The sequence below is a fragment of the Nelumbo nucifera genome, chromosome 5, assembly GCF_055504915.1.
Source record: "Nelumbo nucifera cultivar China Antique chromosome 5, China Antique-T2T, whole genome shotgun sequence".
NCBI classification, from domain to species: Eukaryota; Viridiplantae; Streptophyta; class Magnoliopsida; order Proteales; family Nelumbonaceae; genus Nelumbo; species Nelumbo nucifera.
In genome coordinates, this window is record NC_142653.1 from 26,935,601 (window position 1) to 26,960,034 (window position 24,434).

The window sequence follows — 24,434 nt, forward strand, 5'->3', positions numbered from 1 at the left end:
TGGGTATTGCAAGGGTTTTGGTCGTTGTGACAGAGAACTTGGGTCCTGTTTCATCTTCTCGTGGAAGAAGATGATGAACAATGTGTTTTATTTCTAAGGGTAATTTTGACATTTTCAAAAGTCTTAAATTGCACATGATGTCATGTGATATACATAATTGACGGTTCATTAACGATAGGTACTAGATTGTCTCGTTTCGATAGTTTGGGTATTGGATTGTTGCATTTTAAAGTCCAGGGACCAAATTGTCACTTGAGCCAAAGTACCGGGTATTGATCAAGAAATTTCCCTTGTTATTATAGGTATATTATATGCCAAATCATTTTAAATGCTTAATCAGCTTGCACCTCTACCAAATACAATTTTTTTTTTTGTGTTAAGAAAAATAGATGAAACAAAACACTTATAAGTAGGGAGTGCAAATGGATAAGATCATGACCCGATCCAATTCGAGATCCGATCCTATTTGGTTAAATTCGGATCACCCCCTCTTGGAATCAGATCGGATATTAGGATCAGATCGAAAATTGGATCAGATTCAGATCACCCCCAACCCGATCCGATATATATTATATACTTATAAATATAAATATATATAATACATATATATGTTATCTATTTATTTATAAATATATTTTTTATATTATATTTTTATAAATTTGTTATATTATGTATTCATTTTTATAAAAAACATGTATATATATGATGAAAATTATTAAAAAATACTTATATTTTTTAATTTAGTATATTTTATTTTTATTTTAATAATTCATTAATTTTTAAAGAAAACAAGTCCGATCAAATCAGATCAGATCCGAAGGTCCAACTTACCAATAGGATTCAAATTCAAATCGAGTCATATCAGATCCGACATGAGCAGTGTCGAATATATCCTTATTCGAATCTGATCCAATCCGTTTGGATCCTATAAGTAAATCTGGAAAACGAAACACTATCGTGCCAAACACCTAAATGATTAACTGATTATTGGGGAAGGGCTATCCCAGGGCCAGGGCAGGGCCAGGCTTGTGTAGCCCGAGTCTCTCTTTTTCACAAAAAAAAATAAAATAAAATAAAACATAATTATATAAAATGTTAGGTATAACCGTATAAAAGAAAAAAACAAAGGGGAGTTGGCTGGCATTAGGAGAAAGAAAAAGGGTGATAATCTGTAAAAGGACAGGGGAATGGACCCATTGCAATCATAGCCAGTGATTTTGAAAACGAGGAAGAGGAACATGAAAGCAAACAAGGCAGCTCTTTTGATGTGATCGATTTCTTCTCATTTTTTGTGATTCTGTTGGTGTATGTAACGTTTAGACAACCAGAAGTGAAGCAAGCAGCTGCCTTCCTCCAACTTCCATTTCAATTTGTTTGCTCTTTAAAGGAATTTCCATTTCAATTCAAAACCCTCCCCCCCCCCTTTTTATTTTTTCACTTTATACATCCAAACACATTCCCATAGATCTCTCTCTCTCTGTCTGATACCGAAACTCGAGACTCTCAAGCCATTCGTGGATGGACGCAATCAGGAAACAGGCCACCAGGCTTAGGGAACAGGTCGCCAAGCAACAACAGGTGCGAAACCCTAATTTCATTCTTCGAGAAGTTTCAGTTTTTATGGCGCGTAGTTTTCATTCTTAAGGATCTAAGAGAGATTTGCATATTCCTCGAGATTTCTCTGCAGAATATTCCTAATCTGTTTTCTTTTCTGCCCTCCATGTTTCTATCTTATCGAATCGATCCCTTGTGCCTGGTTATTAGTGGGGGTTGATCAGATAAATTATGTGGCGCTTCTTTTATGTAGGGCTAGAGATTGTCTGATCAACGGTATTGATTCGATGTTTAAAGGCTTGTGATTATTTCGTTCTTGTTATCGAGTTGTATTGACCATATAATGCGACTTGTTCTTTTCCTCTTCTTATATGTTCTGAGTTTGATTGAAGGGGATGAGGGTGGTGACTTTGCCCATTGATTTAGATAGTTTATGGTATTTATCTGTAAATATCGGAACTAGTTGATATGTTGAATCAATTGTATGCGAAGGTTGCGTTTGAAAAACTAAAGCATGTTTCTTATTTCTGGCATGTGAGCAGAAAACAGGAGAAAAAATGTGACTGCACTCGTAGGTTAGTCTAATCGCATTTTGGGTATTTAAGTTGTAATAGGTTGAAAAATGTACAAAATGGAGCAGTGGATAAACGTGATTTGGCTCCATCCACATGATTAAAGCAACGTGGTTATGTTAACTAAGAACTCATTTTGGCCTCCTTGTTCTTCTGCATTTAAGGATTACACGGGTGCATTGTTAAACCAGCTTTTGTAAAATAGGAAGGTTCGGTTTTGTGCCAACATTTGCCCAAATCCTGTGTCATGCACACTGATTCAGCAACGGTTAAAGAAGAACAGTAATTTCAACTTGACAACCCTTTCCATGTATTCTACCCCATCATAAGCACACCTTAGGCCATTGTTTTGAGAACATGAGACCAGAATGTGTGCTATGGGTTCTGAATTGAATGACTAAATGTGAGTTAATACCTTCTATATAAATGCAGAAACTGAGAGTTTGCACATCTTTTGTGTGCATGGGCTAAACTACATGGTGGCAAGTCAAACTACATGCTGGTTGTATATTACCTAATGAACACTCTTCATACCATAATATGTTCACTGAATCCTATATGAATTATAAACCAACTTTGCAAATTTAATCATCTATGTGTCATATTTCTTGCTTAGGACAAAAAACCATGCTTCCAGTTCCTTGCAATCACTATAACTTTTTTGAATACTAAAAAAATGTCAATTCTGAACATTGGTCAGCATAATGTCAGACAATTTTTATTCTGTTGGCTTGGGGAGGGTTGGGTGTTAGTTATACCCCTTTCCTACTTCAATCTTAGAAGGGAAAACGGAGACTAAAAATTGAAGTTGATTCCTTGCATTTTGCAAATGAAAAATGCTACTTATGACTTAAAGATAAAGAGTCCAGTTCAATTGGGTTGTTGGCAGTTGACAATGCAGTTTACCTATCCTTTACACTTCAATTTCTAGGAACCTGTGCTCTTCTGCTCCATCTACCGGAGGAAAACACACACCTTTCAGATGGGATGTCCATTCTTTGGTTCTGACATTAAGTTTTAAATTCAGATTTCTTTTGGCCTTGCTGAAATTATGTATATTTCTTCTGTTGAATTCTGCTCCAGGCTGTCTTCAAGCAGTTTGGTGGTGGGGGATATGGAGGTTCAGATAGTGTAGTTACTGATGAGGCAGAACTGCAGCAGCATCAAAAGCTTGAGAAGCTTTACATATCAACTCGTGCAGGGAAGGTTGTCCACCCATACATGGCTGTATGATTTCATCTTTTTCTTTGTCAACCTATAACTTCCTCTTTTCTTTTTATCAGCATTTCCAAAGGGATATTGTTCGTGGTGTAGAAGGTTATATTGTCACTGGATCCAAACAAGTTGAAATAGGTTAGAATGAAGTTTTGATGTCAATTTATTGTTTATCCATTTTCATTTATCAATGTTGTGTTGTACATAAACTTAAAACGTTTCAACAGGTACAAAGTTGTCAGAAGATAGCAGGAAATATGGTGTTGAAAATACTTGTACCAGTGGCAGTACATTATCAAAGGCTGCATTGGGTTGTGCACGGGCTCGTTCTCAAATGGAAAAAGAACGTGGAAATTTACTGAAATCCCTTGGCACACAGGTTAGCTCAATTTTATGTTTCCATGGTTCCATCATACTAAAAATTGAAATCATGATCCTTTGATATATCAGCCTCTTTAACTTCTAAATGGAGGAAAGTTCTATTTTCAAGCTTTCATATCTCTTACCCATTTATGGGACTAAGATTTTAAATTGTCCTAGAAACTAGACTTCCAAGTGCTTGCTACATATATAAACTTGGAAAGTTGTACAAATTATTTGCTTAATGACTTATAACTCCTATAGCTCAAACTGAAAACCTTACAAGATGTATAACAGAAGAAACTGAGATTATAGAGATCCTTTACCTCTATATGTTAAATGTTTGCTGGAATACAGCAGACGAAGAAGAAGAAGAAGAAGAGAAGAAGATTTTAGGAAGGCGGCATAAACTCTTCAATCGGCCCTACAATCTTATATAGATGATTATAAAATAATATTACATGACTGGATTAGAATGCCCCTGATTAGTGGTGGGACACCTAGACAAATAAATCAAATAAAACATTAAACAAGTTTAGGCCCAATAACTAAGGCCCAATAAGTAAGAACTTAAGACACAAATATGACTAACATAAACACTAAAAAACAGCCGAACCAACACTCCCTCTCAAGCTAAGCATGGATGTCAGTCATGTTTAGCTTGCCAAGTAAGTCTGAGAACTTCGTTGAAGCTAGTCCTTTAGTTAATACATCTGCAATTTGCATCTCGGAAGGAGTATAAGGAATGCAGAGTTCTCCTGAGACAATTCTCTCTCTAACGAAGTGTCGGTCAATCTCAATGTGCTTCGTCCTATCATGTTGCATTGGGTTATTTGCAATGTTGATGGTAGCCTTGTTGTCACAGTATAGCCTGAGAGGACACTCGACCTTTATCCTGAGCTCACCAAGAAGGGTCCTAAGCCACAACAGTTTAGCAACACCATGAGCCATAGCTCGACATTCAGCCTCTGCACTTGATCTAACAACCACATTCTGCTTTTTACTTCGCCATGTAACCAGATTTCCTCCAACAAACATGCAATACCCAGAAGTAGACTTCCTGTCTCCAACAGAGCCAACCCAATCTGCATCAGTATATGCTTCAATTTCAATTTTATTGTGTTTTTTGAACATAATTCCTTTTCCTGGGCAAGTCTTCAAGTACCTAAGAATTCTTTCCACTGCTCTCTTATGAGGAATCTTTGGAGAGTGCATGAACTGGCTAACAACATGTACAACATAAGCAATATCTGGTCGAGTGAGAGACAAATATATCAACTTCCCTACCAGTTTTTGGTATCTTTCTCTATCAAGGTAGTCCTCTCCAACAGGTTCCTGTAGACCATGGTTCTGTTCTATTGGAGTATCTGCTAGTCTACACCCCATCATACCTGTCTCTCCTAGAAGGTCAAGGACATACTTCCGCTGACATATATAGATGCCCTCTTGTGACCTAGCAACTTCAATTCCAAGGAAGTATCTCAGATGGCCCAAGTCTTTGATGTCAAACTCAGAAGCCAAGAACTCCTTTAATCTTTTTATCTCTTCCAGATCATCCCCTGTAATCACCATATCATCCACATAGACGATTAGTACCGTAAGTCGGTATTCTGTTTCCTTATGAACAAAGTATGATCTGCACCACTTTGAGTGTATCCCACTCTCTTCATGGTCCCACAAAGTCTCTCAAACCAAGCCCGAGGAGACTATTTAAGGCCATATAATGCTTTCCTCAGTTTACATACTTTCTCATCAGAGCCATAACCTGGTGGAGGATCCATAAACACCTCTTCACGTAGATCACCATTTGGAAAAGCATTTTAGCTCCCATGAGAAATTTGCAGCTAATGACAATAAGACCCAGATTGTGTTGAGCTTTGCGACTGGAGCAAAGGTCTCTTTGTAGTCAATCCCTTCCTTTTGAGTAAACCCCTTTGCCACAAGTCTGTCCTTGTATCTTTCAATGGACCCGTCCTCCCTATGCTTTACAGTGAACATCCACTTGCATCCCATAGTGCTCTTCCCTTCTGGTAGATCCACTAATTCTCAAGTCCTTGCTTTCATTAAGGCTTTCATTTCTTCATTCATAGCCTCTTTCCATCTTGGATCAGACACTGCCTTTGAGTACCTAGTAGGAACATGCACAGAGGAGAGAGTAGACACAAAGGAATAATAACGAGGAGATAAACGTGCGTAAGAAACAAATTCAGCAATGGGGTGTCGGATAGTACAAGAACGGGTAGATTTACGAAGAGCAATGGGGAGATCCAAATCAGAAGTATGAGTGATAGGATTACCTGGAGTTGCTGAGGCAGATTGATCCGAGTCTGATTGATTGTTGCCATGAGTTAGAGGGTCTTTTTTCCTTCTGTTGTAGGTGATTCTAATATCTCTCTGTTGCTTATTGGTGTCCTCAGTAACATCTGCAGCATCAAGAGTGGTAACAGGTGCAATGGGAGCCTCACTAGGTTCATCCGGGATGCTACAACTAGGAGGATCAGGAGGAGAAGATGGAGGGCCCGAGGCAGAAAGAGGCACAAAAAAGGAGGGGGAAGAAGAATCCTCTTCCATCCCACTAGTCTCCCCCTGAAGAGGATTCTGGGAGGAATGAAAATAGGAGTGAGACTAAAAAAATACCACATCTTTGGTGACATATTTCTTCTTGGTGACAAGATCATAACAGTTGTAACCTTTCTGTGTAGGAGAGTACCCTAGAAAGATCCCTTTCGTAGCCCTAGGATCCAACTTGGTCTTCTTTGGATCCTTTACATGTACAAAACACACACAACCAAAGACTCTAGGTGGAAGAGGAAAATCTGGAAGATTAGGGCAGAGGACAGAGAAAGGAGTTTTCATACCCAACACCTTGGATGGCATCCGATTTATCAGATATGATGCGGTAAGGACGGCTTGAGACCAGTAGTGCTTGGGAACCTTGTGCTGAAATAATAAAGCTCGAGCGGTCTCCAATAAGTGTCTATTTTTGCGCTCAGCAACCCCATTCTATTGAGGGGTACTAGCACAAGATGACTGATGTATCATGCCAGCATCCTCCATGAATAGGTTCAAGGATCTTTCAAAATATTCTGTAGCATTGTCTGAACGGAATTGCTTAACCTTCTTGTCAAATTGAGTTTCAATCATTTTACAAAATGCCATGGTTATCCGTGGCACTTCATCACGTCCTTTTAACAAGTAGATTCATGTGCATCGTGAGTAGTGATCAATAAAACTGATAAAGTAACGAAAACCATCCACAGAAACAAGGGGAGACAGAATGGACCAAATCAAAATGAGCTTGAATTTCATTACTAGAAATTGGATAAAGAGTTCTACATTGTTTTGACAACTGACACACTTCACAAACTAAACTTTGACTTGAAATACCCTTGAATAATTCAGGAAACAACCCTTGCAATGATGAAAAAGGTAAATGACCTAGTCTAGCATGCCACAAGTGTAACCTAGCTATTGACTCCTCGTTATTCTGACTACTGATAGCAGATGATTGTAAGGACGAATTTATGTCTGCATCAAAATAGTAGAGGCCTTCACACTCATGACCGCTCCCAATCGTTCTCTTCGTCAATCTGTCCTGAAAGACACAATGAGTAGGAAAGAAAGTTATGCTACAGTTTAAATTCTTGGTAAGCTTCGAAACAGATAAGAGATTGGAAGTAAGATTGGGAACATGTAGAACATACTTAAGAGAGAGGTTATTGCTTAGGTCAATTCCCCCTTTCCCAAAGATGGTGGAAAGGGAACCGTTAGCAACTCTCATCTTATCTTGGCCAGACATCAATTGGTAAGAAGAAAATAAAGAGGACATGTGTGTCATGTGGTCAGTTGCACCGGAATTAATAATCCAAGAAGTAGAGTCTATAGAACTAGTTGTATTATAAGCAGAGACAATACCTGATCTGGCAAGAGAGGTGGAAGCAAGGGAATTAGTCCTTAGACGGGTTAAGGCCCGGCTAAGGACCTCTATCTCATCAGCAGTGAATTCCAAGGATCCGGATGTGAAGGAATTAGCAGTCTGTCCCATGGGAGAAGATGCAACTGTAGATGTGTTCTTCGAGCTATCACCACTGTGACTAGTAACATGATTCCCGCTTGCTGTTTGATTTTTCTGGGGCTTCTTGCCTTTCCTTAACGCAGCTGGTTTCAGATGAGGATAAAGAACCCAACAAGTCTCTTTTACATGCCTTTCACTACCACAATGAGAGCATTTAAGATGTCTTTTGTCTGAATGCTTGCTCCCCTTTTGGTTTGAAGAAATCAGGGCTGAATGTTCAACAGGCTGTTCGGCTGGTTGTGTTTGAGTGTCAACTTGCATCTCTTTCCTCCTAACCTCTTCATTCCTTACTAGGTAATAGACATGATGTAAATCTGGCATTTCATCCCTTCCCAAAATTTGAGACCTTATGCTCTCAAACATTAGGTCTAATCCAGCCAAGAACTTAAAGGCTCTACCCTCTTCAATTTGTTTATCATGCCTCTCCTTGTCTTTTGCATTCTCCCAATCAAGAATAAGATGATGATCAAGTTCTTCCCATAGTCCTTCTAGGGTTGCAAAATACGTGGCAACTGTCATATCTCATTGTCTCAATGCAGCAATGTCTTGGTTCAGCCTATAAATTCTGGCATTGTTCTTTCTCTGTTCATAAGTTTTAGAGACTTTCTCCCAAATCTTGGCAGCAGTAGGAAAGTGTTGAACAGTCCTGGCCACTCTTGAAGTCATCGAAGCAAGCAGCCAGGACATAACAGTAGCATTTTCCTTACGCCATAGTGCATACTCCACACTACTCACTACAAGTTCCTTCTTCTGTCCATCTAGATAACTCGCAAGTTCCCGGGAAGTAATGAAGAGCATGGATGAAACAGACCATTCTCTGAAATTGTATTCATCCAACAATACACTGGTGATCTGCAAGCTGTGCAGATTTGGATTTTCCAGATTAGGAGACCTCCCACCAGTTCTATGATCCCTAGAAGACACTTCTCCCGATATTGAAGACATCTCCTTCCTCTTACAGTGATCACAATTGAAAAAACTTGGTACAAAGAACACTATTCCAGACTTACCGAAGCTGTTGCAGGTCTGAGAACCCCTTGTAACAGGTCTGAAACCAAGGACAATCCACCTCTGTACTGTGCTAACTCTTCTGGACTAGACTGGGTTTTGACTTCTGCTGTAGTAGACTGTGATCACCCGTACGATCTGTACTAGGACTGTCGAAGTCAGTCCTTCCACCTAGATCTGTTCCACACAGATCTCTCTTAGCAGCCAAATGGCTACTACCTGCTGCAAGGTGTCTTGTAGGGCATCGGTTGCTGGAACAAACTCCCCTTGGGCCCTACAACCAAGGGAAACCCTAGATACAGACCTTGTTGTGTTCTACGGTCAGCCCTAGGGTTTCTTCACAGCGACCAAGATAGGAGAGAGAGAGGAGAAAGAAAGGAATAGGGAAGAGCAGAAAAGGGCGGCGGCTGTAATCAGACAGACGGATTAGTGCTCTGATACCATGTTTGCTGGAATACAGCAGCCGAAGAAGAAGAAGAAGAAGAGAAGAAGATTTTAGGAAGGTGGCATAAACTCTTCAGCCGGCCCTACAATCTTATATAGATGATTATAAAATAATATTACATGACTGGACTAGAATGCCCCTGATTAGTGATGGGACACCTAGACAAATAAAACATTAAACAAGTTTAAGCCCAATAACTAAGAACTTAAGACACAAATATGACTGATATAAACACTAAAAAACAGCCGAACCAACATTAAACATTAATACATGTAAAATTGTTTAGACCAGATGTTGCATCTATTCTCAGTTGACTATCCATTTTATTCCCATTTGTTGTTTCCATTCTCTGTTAAATATCACCCAAGAGGTGACAACCCTATCCAAGGTGCTTCTGTGGCTAATACAGACGGAAGCACATAGGTACTAGCAAGTTCTTATTTGGTATTCTGATGGAGTTTCTGATCTTTGGCATAGCTATTACTATTCTTGATTCTCATAACTGATTCATGTATTTTTCAACCATTGGATTGCTCAGGTTGCAGAACCATTAAGAGCAATGGTAATGGGTGCTCCACTGGAGGATGCTCGGCATCTTGCTCAACGATATGACAGAATGCGACAGGAAGCTGAAGCTCAGGTTATATTAGATGTGTCTGTTTTCCTTTTGGTTGACAGGATCTATCTGGTCGTCTATGATATTTTGACCTATTGGATTGATAAAGCTTTCGTTTTTTATGCTTTGATCTAACTTTCATAGTTTCTTTTGACTTGGTATTCTACATGCGATTCATCTTGCAATATTCTGCTGCAACTTATAATTCTTCTTTAACTCTGTCTCTCTACCTAATATTTAAAACAAAGGAATGAACAAACAAACAAAGGAAGAGAAAAGAAAGTTGGCTGCATCTTGAATTTATTTTAGTTTGAATGGCTTAACATAATTCATGGTTCATTCCCTGCTACAAGCTCCTTGTTTTCTTCTGATGTTGAACTTCTATAGGCTATTGAAGTCTCCAAACGTCAAGTGAAATTAAGAGAATCTGGAGGGAATCCTGATATTGCCTCAAAGCTGGAAGCTGCTGAAACCAAGCTGCAAGAATTGAAATCAAACATGTCAATATTGGGAAAGGAAGCTGCAGTTGCAATGGCTGCAGTTGAAGCCCAACAACAAAGGTTAACGCTCCAGCGGTTAATTGCCATGGTAATGCATTTGATTTTTTTTTCTCTATCAGTGCACTATGCACATTTTTCATTTCAAGATTTGTAGTAAATTTGGTTTATAAGTTCATTATTTTTCCTATTTTTATTCTGCACTGAAGGTGGAAGCAGAACGTACTTACCATCAGAGAGTCCTGCAGATACTTGATCAACTTGAAGGAGAGGTATGGGACCTCAGGTCCTCATTAAGAAGCCCTCCAACAATACATACATCTTTTCTATTGTGGCTAAATCTATACAAATACATATACACATACATACACATACATACACATGTATATGGATTTAACTTTGTGCGTTCACAACACACATTCAGAAAAGAAAAAAAAATGCTTCAATAAATGAGAAAATTTACTATGATGTGCTGCAACTGGCAGATGGTATCAGAACGCCAACGAATCGAAGCTTCTCCTAACCCAACTATGGACAATTCCATGCCACCACCTCCATCATATGAAGAAGTTAATGGTGTGTTTGCTTCTCAAACATATGATGGTTCAACAGACAGCATGGGATACTTTTTAGGAGAGGTAACTTCTCTTTATTTTGTGCATTAGTTACTGCAAAAAATTCTTTGTAGGCTTTATAATGGTTAGTTGATGTCTATTTTCTTCTAACTTCTGTTTCCTTTGTCATTTTATCCTAGGTTGTGCATTCATACCAAGCTGAATCAGATGTGGAGTTGACTTTGTCAGTTGGTGACTATGTTGTTGTCCGAAAGGTTTTTCATTCCTCCTTTTCATCATTATTCTATTTGATATATCTTCAAATGCATATGCTTTATTAACCCAGTGGTTTGAAATTCTAAACTATGAGGCAAGGTGTTTTGTTCACATGATGAATGGAATATAAACCTCACAAAAACACAAGCTGGTTGAATAAAGTGTGTATGTGCTTCAGGAGTGTTGTGCTATTGCCTTGTAACTTTAATACTGCAGGAAATTTCGGTTCAAGTTCAAAGCACCAAAAGAATGAGCAGGACAAAGGGAACTTAGGCTCCGTTTGGTTTGTGGGATGGGAAGAGAGAAGAAAAGGAACATTTTCGAATATTCTTCCCTTTTTTTTTTTGATAATTGAAATAATTTTATTAATCAGCAATAGACAATATATATATTCGAATATTCTTCCCTTCCCATGTTTGGTTTGTGGCATGTCACTATTGTCATGAGATGGGATGGGAGAAAAGGTGGGATTACAATTATCAATTCTTGAGAAGTGGAGTCCCACCATTTTAGTGTGAAACAAGTGGGAAAGGAGGGGGAAACTTGTCTAACACAAAAACGCCTTTCTTTTAGTATTTTTAAGAGTTAATACTTGACCAATAACTCATTAATAAATTATTAATTATTTAGTAATATTAATAGAATAATTTAATGAAAATTATGTAACAAATAAATAAAAAGAAATAATTAATCAATTAAAAACAATTTAACAATTAATAATAAAGTATTAAATAAAAACAAAATTATTAAGTAATTAAAAATTATTTAATTATTAATTTATTTAATAAATAAAATATAAAAATGTTAATTAATTAACAGCAATTAATAATACAAATTAAAAGTTATAAATTAATTCCTAATGATTAATGATTAATTAATAATAAAACACAAAATAATAAAAATAATATTAATTAATTAATTAATTATCGTTATTGGGTTGATTTTTCCACTATTTTTCCTTTTGCAACCAAACAATGGATCATGAAAAGTTTCCATGGTTCCTTCCATTTTCCCTATCTTAGCCCATCCCACCAAAACCTTCCCTCAAACTAGGGGTGCAAATGGATCGCATCATGATCTGATCTGATTCGAAGTCTGATCCTATTTTGTCATATTCGGATATCCCCATTTTGGATCTTTGGATCGGTTAATAGGATCTGATTAGAAATTGGATTGAATTCGGATCACCCCTATCTGATCTGAGAGGATCCTATCCGATATATGTTATTTATTTATTTATATAAATACATATAACACATATATATGTTATTTATATTGCATTTTTGTAAATTTGTTATATTCTTTATTTTTTTTTACAAAAAACATGTATATTCATGATGAAAATAGTTGAAAAGATACTTGTATTTTTTGTTTTTCTTTATTTAAATTGTTATATTTTATTTTTTAATAATTTATTAATTTTTTAAAAAAATTAAACTGGATTGGATCAGATCCGAGTATCCGACTTACTCATCGGATTCGAATTCAAATCAATGTTTGTAAGATTTGATCGGATCGGATCCTGCTGTTCATAGTATTGGATTGGATTCGGATATACCCCGATTCGAATCCGATCTGATCCGTTTGTATCCCTACCTCAAACCAACTGGCATTAGGTTAAGTTTTGAGAAATTATTTTCTTTCTCTCCAATCAAAAAATATATATTTTTTCTCATTCTTTAATAGAAGAAATGGCTTTAGCATGGGATCGCTGATAATTTAGCAAAGCAAGTGGTTTATAGGGAATCTTTGTATTGGGCTCAATTGTAATCTGTTTCGAAGTCCTTGTCAGAGGCTGCACCTCGCTCCTCTCCAAGGGTTGATTGTATTGTATTTGTATGTATATGTTGATTTTCATTAATATGGTAACTGTTCTTTTTGTTATGTTTTAGTTGGTATTTTTTGTTAGTTATTGAACCTACCAGGGTTTACTTACATTAGTAATCCTTATTTGACTTAACCAAAAAAAAAAGAAATTTGAATATGCATATATTTTTTATTTTCATATTTTCCTTAAAGCTATATGACATTCTCATGAAATTCTGACATCTAATTTGTTTCAGTCATTTAGAGGTGTTTTCCCACTTCAAGGGTATGCTTAATAATGCCTCACTCTTGACTCTTTTAAGCCTCATGAGCCCGCCATTCTTCATATCTGCACCATGGCACTTTGACTGTGATGAGTGTCGTGGACAGTGGACTTGTGGTAAAATTAGGGTTTTGGAGAAAAGTGATGTTAATACACTGGGGACCTTCTATGTTAACAAATATTTTAAGCATGATTGTCGATTTGTAGCATCCCGTATAGGAGAAAACTTTTTCAATGCACATCTTTAGATGCCAGTTTGTTTCTATAAATCTGGTGATATCATGGAAGACTGAACTAATGTGAGGGAACTCTAACATCTATAGCTCTTTCATACCAGCATGATTAACTTGTCATGACATCAATGCCAATACTTGTCTTGGATCTTGTTCTCTTTCATTGGTTGTTTTCTCAGTTTCCACTGCCTTCTCTATCATGACATAGCAATCCAATCTGTTCATTTTGAACATTCATGGAAGGGCAATTTAGAAGGAATGTATTATAGCATGATCATAGTAAATTGATAAAAAAATTGATCTTTATTAAAAAATAAAAACAGTTTTAGAGGAACCAAATTACAAGCATTTCATTCCATGATGATGTACTTTATCTAGCATCAAGACCTGTTGTTTTTGAACCCAAGAGACTCCAAAAGGCTATTAGACTGGAAATCTGTGTAATAAGAAGATAAAGGGGGATCTAGGCATGGGGAGATTGAGGGATAGGAATTCAACACTTTCAAGGAAATGGTTATAGAAGTTTCAGATAGACTTGGACAAGCTTTGGCATAACATGGTGGCAAGCATTCATGAGAGACATACTAACAGTTGGGATGCTGATTTAGATGCAAAGTCATCTGCTTCTCCTTGGATATTAGTGTTGATTTACTCCCTTGATTCCTAAATCATACTCAGTTTTTTACTCTGGGAATAAGGTCAAGTTTTGGGAACATACTTGGTAGGGAGATGGATCCTTAAAAGAAAGCTACCATGATCTTTATTCTATCTCCTCATTCAAAGGTAGACCCATCTCTTTTCTTGTCTCCCCTTTCCAGTTGGCCTTTATTGGGATTTCGGTTTTAGGAGGGGGCTTAGAGATCTTGAAGTGCCTGCTGCTATGGATTTTGTTAGCTCTAGAGACTTTTTCTCTTCCTGTGTGTTCTCTTGTGCTTCCTTCTTCCATATCCTCAACCATGTTCTCACACCTTTTCTGTAAAGGAAATTTGGGTTAAACCTATACCACCCAAAAGTAGGGCTTTTTGTTGGCAGTATCACCAAAAAATAAACACTTAATATATGTTGCAAGAAAAAAGACCTCACTGGTGCTTATCTCTTCATGTCTGCTCTTTACAAATTTATGTTATGCAAGTGGGGAATCTATACACCCTCAATTCTTCTCCTGGTAGTTTGTGGCTGGTGTTTGGGAGTGGATATTGACCTTCGGACTTGGGTGGAGAGAGCCAATAGATGTTGAGTCCCTCTTTAAGAGCTCTTTCTTCCCAATGATCGCTGGGAGAGCCAGGGTGATGTGAAGATACTTTCAGGGCAGCAATCCTGATGGTGATAGGGGAGGAAAGGAACAACAGGTTATTCAAACATAAAAACAGAACCTTTGGAAGCGATGAAGAAAAATATACAAATCAAGGCTGTGCATTGCATAAAAACATTCAGGCTTTGGAGAATTTTCAATTTATACTTTGCTAAGTTGAGGTGTAATAGCAGTCACTCCCCTCCAAAGTGATGCAATCTCTTTGCATTGGTCCCCTCCAGCATCTGATGGAGTTAAATTATACTTTGATAGATGCAGCTCGGGTAACCCAGGAGTATCTTGAATAGGTGGTGCCATTAGAGATCACAATGGGGGCATCATGGCACCATTTTCAGGCATTGTAGGAATAGAAAATTGAATTAGGGCTGAGCTGTTGGCAGTTTTGCATGGCCTAAGAATGGCAATGACTCTAAAGTTGAGGAGTATTATAGTAGAGGGGGACTCAAAGGTGGTAGTGCAATGACTGCACAAAACAAGCAAGGCCCTCAGCAATATTGGTATCACTTGAAGGAGCTGAGAAACTCAGCAACTGAAGTAAATGCAAGCTTCACTTAGATTTATGCCTTTATGGATCAGCAAATGGGCTAGCCAATGCAGTGGCTAGATTTTCTGAGGTAATCTGTTGTAAGATTGTAAGAAACTAAATGTAAGGTGAGGGAAATTGCCTTAAAAGAGTGAATAACACTCAATCTTCGGGGATGCTTGGCATTCTGTACATATTCATTCTTCTTAATATAAATAAACGTTCACAGTTACCAATCAAAGAAAAAAATAAAAAGAGCTCTGTTATCGACAACTGATTGTGAAACAAACTGGCCATAAGTTCTCATTTGTGACTTTAGTTCCTATATTCCACATAGACCTGTTCATGGGCCTGTCTCGGGTTGAGCTTTTTTCAAAATCTGAATGGGCCCAGCCCAAAGTGCAAGCCTAAAGCAGTGTAAAATGTTCATGGGTGCCAGCTTTCAATGAACAGGTCTAATTCCAGGCTAGACTTGAATTGTCTCACCATCCTGCTCATGTCATAAACATCATAAATGAATTAATAAAATAATCAGAAATGAATAATTTTTCTTTAGTTCTTTCATTTCTTAAGTTACGTCCTCTAAAACAGTGCAAAAAGTTATCCTTGAAGCATTAAAAACAACCTAGAATTCATTCTTCAATGCCTAGAAGTATTTCTTTCTTCTATTACAATTCTTTTCTGTGTAATAAGCAAATTGTTTGATGGACCAGAATTAGCTTGAGGGATGGGTGGTGGGTTTATATAATTTTCTCATGTTTCATGAACTCTTCTAAATCAATTACTCCTGAGTCCCCAACTATTCCCAAAATTTGTAGTTGGTGTCATGCTTGTAGTGCAGCATGATCTCTACAAGCACCCCACACCCATTTACTTGCATGAGATGAATTTATGTCTATAATGCAGTAGAATTTTTAGGTGCCAAATATAAGAACACTTTTTACATTTATTTATATTAATCTATAGGTATTTGACAAAAATAATGACATCCAACTCTGCAAGCCAATATAGTCCTTACTGATATGCTGAAACGAATTATTTTTTAACAGTACTCAATTACTGCCAAGTATATAAACTATGTTATGGGACTTGGTTGTTTTATTACCACCATGGCCTTGCCAAGAGTGCTAGAGAGGTTATGTTGATCCAACTGATGAAAAGTTCAAGTAGACTGATCAAGAGAGAGAGAGAGAGAAGAAGAAGAAGAAGAAGAAGAAGAAGAAGAAGAAGAGTTCAAGTAGTGGTGGTATCTTAAAATCTGAATATACTCTTGATTTGCTTGCAAAAATTGTTTAAGAAACATGTTTATTAACAGCCATCTATGTTAGCCGGTTAGTGCATGCACATGTTCATTAACGTCCCATGTTTATTACTTCAACGCTCCATGTCCATGTTTCTAGACTTCTGGCATTTGCTAGAACCAAACTTTGTATCTATGTTGAAATGCCATGTTCAGATAATTGCAATTTGCAAATCTGACAAGCTGTGCCTTTGTCAAATTCTAGTTTTACACTAATGAATCATGATAAACCTAAAGCCAATTACTTCAATTTCGTACTTACCTAGATTGGAGGCTACCATCTTTGGATTTGTTTTGGTCAATTGTAGCACATGTCATGAATGTGTATAACTGGTTATGGATCTCACCCTGTTATTTTGACAGGTGTCAAACAATGGTTGGGCTGAAGGTGAATGCAAGGGTAAAGCTGGTTGGTTCCCATTTGGATACATTGAAAGACGGGAACGTGTTCTTGCAAGCAAGGTTGCTGAAGTGTTTTAGAAATATTGCCAAGTTGGGTTTTGAACGCAGGTGAAGCATTGTAGGAGTGTATTTGTTGCATTTGACATACTCAAGAGTAGAGCTTCTTTCACTCTTGCAGAGAGAATGGGAAACCTACTTTTGGCATGTGGTATGAGAGTGTATAATATTCGGTTTACTCTTATGAATTTTTTTCATATGCTCACCCTTTGTTAACGAGAGAACTCCACTCTTACCTCCTTATACAAATGATGGATCAATGAGTGAAGGAACATATATTTGGTTGTTTTCTTCCCGCTCGTTGCATCATTTCCGGTGCTTTGTGTATCACTTTAATTATAAGAAAATTGATATTCTGGAACTGCGGTCTGCACTTATTACTATATATTTTCATCTGTCACAAACAAGGAAAAGCAGAAACGGTTTTAAAATTTTAAAAGGGAAGTAACAGTCAATTGCTTGCTTAGAGAATGGTCATTTTGTTTGTGGGTATGGTTTGGATCGACTAATTTATGCATGCAAAATTCATTTTAATCTCAGGAAGGTTCTCTTGAATTTGATTCTCCACGGTGCGTTGACAGTTGACACTGCTACCAAGTACGGAGATGGTCTATAGTGTACTAGGTCACGTTTCACTATTTTCCACTGTTCACTTTCCTTATATCTCTTATGAATCACTTTGCTTTAAAATTTCTCTTCCTTTTATTTTCATAACTAACAAGAATAAATTAGACTTGTGTTGTCTACATGTCAAGTTGATGAAAGTAGCAAATTAGCCTAGTAAAAGATTGATAACTTACACCAACTAAATCAATGCCATTCAAATTGAACAATTTAATATAGAAACAAGTCCTGGTGATTTGATTGACAAGTCATTATACAAATCATATTGCAAATCTAGCAGAAATGAAATTATAATTAGGGTTGTTCACAAATAAATCCAAACCGACCAATCAGGCCTGACCCAACTCGAGTTGGCTGGTTTTTTTTTTTACTACTGGTCGGTTTTGGGTTGCAAAAATGAACAAATCGATAATTTAGTTCGGTTTTGGTTTTCATATGTGAAAACTGAAACCGAATCGAGTTATGTGAAAAAATATATATTCTGAAAAAATATCTGTTAAATATAGATATTTTAGTTTTAACTTTTAAATAATAAATATATATATATATATATATATATATATATATATGAAAAAATATATATTCTTAAATATATCAGATATATATTTCCAGAAATTAGAAAATATATATTTCGATATATTTGTATATATGTTTTGGTTTTAAATATATATTTTCAGAAAATATATTCTAAAATATTATATATAATATTAGCACTTTGACTTCATGTGCATTGTGCAAGTTTGGAGTTGGTTGAAACCCAAACTGACTCAAACCGATTCAAATCAATTATGTTGGTTTTACTTAATAGAGGGTCGGTTTCGGTTTGATTTATAGGTAACCCGATCAGGTTGAGTCGGTTGAAAAATCACTACTAAACCGACCCAACCCGACTGGTGAACATCTTGACTGGATTGTTTAGATCTTAAAATAAGACCTATTTAAATGTAGTGGGGTAAAAGACATAAAAGAATTAAACATGCCCTCCATTATTAAAACATTAAAACCTGCTAATATGTGACATCACTTGACCCATTAAAATTTATTAAAACCCTGTTTTGCCCTTTGATGTCCTGCTAATAGCCGATAACTAGTGTAAATTGAACCTGAGTTGGAAGAACACAGTTGACCAAGGAACTGTCCGAATGGGGTCAATTCAGAAAATCCCTCCCCCAAGTAGGAATGGCAACAGGGTGGGGCACCCCTTTCCTGTAGTCAAGATGATCTGCCTTATCTCAGCCCCCTCTCTGGTGGCGGCGGGGCAGGGCACCCACTCCCTATCAGGGATGCCTGAATTTTTCCCATTTCGAGGCAATCATCTAAAAATAATCCAGTTGGCGGATATTTTATAAATAGGATTATGAAAATTTAGAGGTATTTTAGAAATTGAATTATAATAGTTTAGGGGTACTTTAGAAATGAAATTATAGAATTTTAGGATTTTAAGAATTTAAGAAAAACTTGAAAATATTTTAAAAATCAATATTAAATTTATGGTATTTTATTAATTTATCATCGGGTTTGGGGACTTATATGTAAATCCTGTTCTCGCCCCCCAATTCAGGGCAAAATTATTTTTCCATGCACATCTCGTCCTTGTTTAAGATCAGGAAAAACCTGCCTTGTCTGAGGAGAGACGGGTCCCAGTTTTACAAGGAAAATTGTCATCCTTACCCCCAAGTGGGATAACAGTGTAATGTGTGCACCAAATAATTGGATGGTGACCATTGAAGATCATGGTCATGATAATCAATTATCATTTACCCAAACACAATAGAAAAATTCTTAGTACCGTATGGAGGCTCCTCACTTCTCCAACCAAACTCTCCTTGTACTTAATTCTGCTTCTTCAGTGTTTCATTATAAGTTTTGAATCTTTGATGTTGATTGCAGAACTTTATTATACCACCTTATTCCCTGATTTTAATTCTACAATCGAATAGGTGAAGTTATCAAGTCCAAAAGCGTATACTGTGAATATATTGTGGATGAGACCGTTTTTTTTTTTTTGGTCCCATCCACAAAATAGTACGGATAGGGACAATTCATAACTCAAATTTATTCATAACAACATTTTACCGTGGATAGACTACACCATGGTGTAGACAGTTTGTAGGAAGGATTCAGTGTAATACACATGTGTTAACATCGGCCTAATTACCCTCGTTTTTGTTAATCTTTTAACATATTTTCATTTATAATTAAATTCATTTTTAAATTATTTATTGCTAAAGATAATATTATAATGATTTTTCTTAACATTAAACCAATTTTAATTATTTTTATTATAATTTTTTGTTCATTAAAATGGTTTTGTACAATTACATAAATTCATATTATATACATTTTTTCTTCTAATAATTGACATAAATGGAAAATATATTTATTTTATATTTATTGGTAATTATGCATTGGTGTTTTATTTTTCTATTATTATTTTAAATTATTTTTGGATTAAATTATGTTTTGCTATTCATGATCAATCATGTATTTCACAAACTATATATGAGATGTATAGAATCAACAAGTGTGGTGCATAACAATCTGTGGGTGTGGATAGTTTCTGTCCATGCAATTCTATCCATAATTCAGAATAAATATAGATGGTGGTGTGGTGTGGATTGGGTAATGAATAGTAACAATTTTTGTATTAGATAGCCATATATCAATTTAACCTCAACTAGTTATGTTATTGCACTTGTAAATAGGGCTGCCGACGAGTTGGCTCTAGTTTGGGACTGCTATGGGACTCATTTATTATTATTATTTGGGACAAAATCACAGATCAAAACCCTTTTGATTGTACTGATATCTATAATTATTTATGTTAATAATGGTTTATAACTTCATTTTTGATAATACAACATTAAACAAAAGACGACAAAATAATACATTGTTTATATAGGGGTGGAGCTAGGGGGTGGCAGAGGGGAGCCATGCCACCCCCATGCCTTGAAAATCCCCATAATAGCTATTTAAATTCCACATATATTTTTCCTCTCCTACCCATGTTTCCTATCTTTTGGCCTCCCTATCCATGCTTATTATACTTTGGTCTCCCCTAATAAAAATCCTAGCTCTGCCCCTTAACCAAATTATCTTATATATTATCTATCAAATATCCTGACATAAATATAATAAAAATACAAGAAAATTAGAACACCTTTATATATTATTAGCTCAATAATCGGTTTGAAACAAGCAAGAATTAGAACTAATATAATAGGTCCCATGACAACCCTGCTTGCAAATTTTTCCTCTGCTTTAGACAAGTCAAACCGGCTTAAATTAAATATACCTTCCCACCAATTTTATTTTTAAGGACAGTAAGATTTGCAAGGTGATGTTCGAAGGTGGTGGTCCTGTTTCATGCCTTAATGAATGACAGAATTGTCTTTTATTTCATTTGAAAATCTCATGATATATTCAAAGAGTTCGAATCAGCACCCTACGAGGTTGATTGCTTCCTACAACATTCCATAATACATTCCCGCTGTGTATTGAGAACATCTCCCGATGATAATCCCAGAAATGACAGAATTGTCTTTAATTTCATTTGAAAATCTCATGATATATTCAAAGAGTTTGAATCAGCACCCCACGAAGTTGCCCCCCACAATATCCCACAACACATTTCCGCTATGTATTGAGAGCATCTCTCCGTGATAACATCACCATTTCTGAGATTATCATCGGGAGATATTCCCAATACACAGCAGGAATGTACTGTAGAATGTTATAGGAAACAATCTTGTGGGGGCTGATTTGGTCTCATATTCAAGTCTTTAGGAAACGTCAAGGATTGCCAGGGTGACTGGCCCCCACCAGGGCTCTAACCCACACTGCGTCGGTCAGAGTAGTTGTTTTGGACCATTGACCAGGTTTAGGGAACCCGAAACTCAATAAGCAGAGACGGGGTGGGATGGTATTTGTCCACCTTGCCCCAAGCCCGCTCCCCGGCGGTAGTTAATATGTTATATATTATTTGTATAATATGTCATTTTATATATAAATATTATAATATTAGTTCACATTATGTATTTTATTTATATATTTGTATACAATCTGTTTTTCTAAAAAAATAGATTTATATGTATAAATGTAGAGGTATATATCAAGCCATGCCGAACTTAGGGTTTCAGGGGCCAAGCTGGTATGGTACAACGATCGGACAGTGTAAGCTATGCCACCTTCAGGTCCACGGACTAACACGGCACGACGTGGCATGGGCCATATATATACATCTGTGCTTCTGCTGTTTGTGTGATTCAGCCTTCATGTCGTTATTCCTGGGCTTGCTAGGTTGGGGAGCCCAGTGGGCCTGAAAAAAAAAAACGCTCCCGACGGACGGGTAATACATCGTGGTCCTATCATAAACATTCCTAAATTAGAGGAACACGGAAGTTGAGTTACAAAATCAGGCAAGCAACGGGAATACACATCTGCGCCGCATTGCACATCCCAACCGTTTATTGGGAACATGTCCTAATGCACGCTGAGATGTGTATGTGGGGCGCAGATGTTGAGAACTCAAGCAACGAACGGTCGAGGACTGGAGACCGGGACGAGCAAGACAAAAAACGACTGAAGGGTGAAGGTTGTGGCGTTGTGCCTTGGAAGCTTCTCCCTCCTCCTTCTCCTCCTTCTAAACGGGGCCTACATCGACATCCATGTTCATGGAATTGTTGCTCATCACACGTTCATCTCCAGCCTCCATAACGAGTTAACGACCACGCTGCACACACCATTAACGAAACACCAAAGCATACCGACGACGAAACTCGCTCGTGCTTCCGACTCTTTGCTTTCCATCTATCCCATTTGCTCCTCCCTCTCTCGCTGCTGATGCTGCCTACTCTGTTCTCTTCTGTATCCCTATAATTCGCAAATGGACTTGAAAACCCTAGCTCTCCCTCCTCATTTCCCTTCCCTTCGAGGTCCTCTTAATAGACGATTCTCCTCTCCTTCTACGCTTTTCAATCCATTTGTTTCTTCTTTATGTTCTCCCCCTTCTTTTCCTCTCCTTCACCGGCTTGTAAGTGCTTCGTCATCCAGAACGAACCGTCGTTGGTTCCGAGTTGCTTGCATTAGCCATGGTCAGGGAGATGTCAAGGAGAAACCAAATTGGGCGACTGATGATGTCCAAAGCGTCGTTCCGATTACTCCGGTGGAAGAGGAAAGCATGGAAGTTGTTCATAGGGGGCACGAGGAATTTGGTGCTAACGACAGCATTTGGAGACAAATGAAGGAGATTGCCATGTTTGCAGGGCCGGCGACCGGGCTATGGGTATGTGGGCCCCTGATGAGTCTCATTGATACGGCAGTCATCGGCCAAGGCAGCTCTGTGGAGCTTGCTGCCTTAGGTAGTAGCACTAGCATTTTGGGGTTGCCAGCTCGCATTTTATAGTTCTCAATTTCTTTAATATGTGCTGCGTGCATTTTGCTTACTCTTTGTTTGGACAAATCGTGGGTTTCATTGGCAGGGCCTGGCACGGTTGTTTGTGATTATCTGGGTTATGTGTTCATGTTCCTTTCTATTGCTACTTCCAATATGGTCGCCACCTCTCTTGCGAAAAAGGTCAGCTTTTTATTAATATTCTTACTTTAGAGTCCCGTTTTAACTGCTCTTAACTTTTTTTTTTCCTTACCATTAATTAGAATTAGTTCTCTTCTACCACACACACACAAAAAAAAAAAGGAATTAGTTCTCTTAGGAATTTACCATCAAGTTTTTCTTTCTTTTTTTTTTAAATTTGTTTAGACGTCTGAATTTGCTTACAGGGTTAATGCAATTTTATGGATGTGGAATTAGTTTTTGTTGCTTCAGACTGTTACCTGAAGGCTAAGGAGAGAAGCTACTGGGTTGGAAAATAGGCTCACTTGCGTTTGTTATTTGTGTAGATTAAGTAAATCAAATGGTCATGATTCATGATATGGATTATATATAACAAAGAGACACCTGCTCTTAATATATCGTTAAAATCAGCTGTCATTTGTCTGTTGCAGCTATAATACGTGAGAATGCAATCCTCGACATAAAGGCCCTTCCCTAATATGTTGGTCTAAGAGCTTTCTATAACAAAAGATGCAACCTTTTGAACCTCTTGTGGAAAGCCTTCTAAATCTTCCATTTATTAACCCTTAGGGGAGTTGGGCAATGAATTTGTCATGGCATGATGGCAAGCAGATGGAAAGCCTTCTTCTTCTTCTTCTTATTTTTTGCAGACTATGAAGTGCAATACATATAAAGGAGGTGTTTGGAACCAATGCTGTTTTCCTAAAAAATGGCAACACATCAGTGCCACGATGGTGTTTCATGGTTTGAAGACACGCTCTCTGTTTGGTTGGTGTTTTCCCAAATAACACTGAAAAAACAACTAAGCCTAGGAAGGAAACCAGGAAGGCGTGGTCTGAGAAAATGCCAAAAAGGGTGTTTTCTCATTTTCATACCATTACTAGCAACAGTTAGCTGATGTGGTGATGAAAAACACTTAGGTGACAGCAATGGAACCAAACAAAGAACATTTCCGTTTTCTGAGAAAACAACATACTGTTGCGTCACCATTTTCTTAGATGTTAGTGTATAACAAAGCATTCTAGAATTCTTGAACTAATCGAGCATTCTAGAATTCTTGGACCGATTGTCCAGTTGGCCCACTTATCTTGCCACTTGTTCAGTCTGTTGAGACAGTTAGCATATATTTATAAATACTTGATTAATGAAG

General features: G+C 37.2%; 2 protein-coding genes across 2 annotated transcripts in view; both read left to right on the forward strand.

Moving 5' to 3' along the window:
• The first annotated feature begins 1,195 nt into the window (after positions 1-1,195).
• LOC104607535 (SH3 domain-containing protein 2-like) lies at positions 1,196-17,449 on the forward strand. Its single transcript, XM_010273198.3, has 10 exons — positions 1,196-1,578; positions 3,210-3,332; positions 3,410-3,479; positions 3,569-3,720; positions 9,768-9,869; positions 10,233-10,433; positions 10,552-10,614; positions 10,828-10,980; positions 11,097-11,171; positions 16,993-17,449. Exons 1-10 carry the CDS (start codon positions 1,519-1,521, stop codon positions 17,107-17,109), a joined length of 1,116 nt encoding a protein of 371 aa, XP_010271500.1. The 5' UTR covers positions 1,196-1,518; the 3' UTR covers positions 17,110-17,449.
• Positions 17,450-22,270: 4,821 nt separating this feature from the next.
• LOC104607537 (protein DETOXIFICATION 46, chloroplastic) overlaps positions 22,271-24,434 on the forward strand; it is a 28,575-nt gene continuing 26,411 nt past the window's right edge. Inside the window, exons 1-2 of the mRNA XM_010273199.3 lie at positions 22,271-23,072; positions 23,193-23,287. Of these exons, the coding sequence (XP_010271501.1) occupies positions 22,598-23,072; positions 23,193-23,287 (570 nt within the window). The 5' untranslated portion in view covers positions 22,271-22,597. The remainder of the gene's footprint in view (positions 23,073-23,192; positions 23,288-24,434) is intronic.

Excerpts from the sequence above, each read along its gene's own strand:
- LOC104607535 (XM_010273198.3), top strand. The coding sequence starts at position 1,519 with ATGGACGCAATCAGGAAACAGGCCACCAGGCTTAGGGAACAGGTCGCC. Across the intron at positions 9,870-10,232 it reads GACAGGAAGCTGAAGCTCAG|GCTATTGAAGTCTCCAAACG; the intron begins GTTATATTAGAT and ends GAACTTCTATAG. Across the intron at positions 10,434-10,551 it reads TCCAGCGGTTAATTGCCATG|GTGGAAGCAGAACGTACTTA; the intron begins GTAATGCATTTG and ends TCTGCACTGAAG.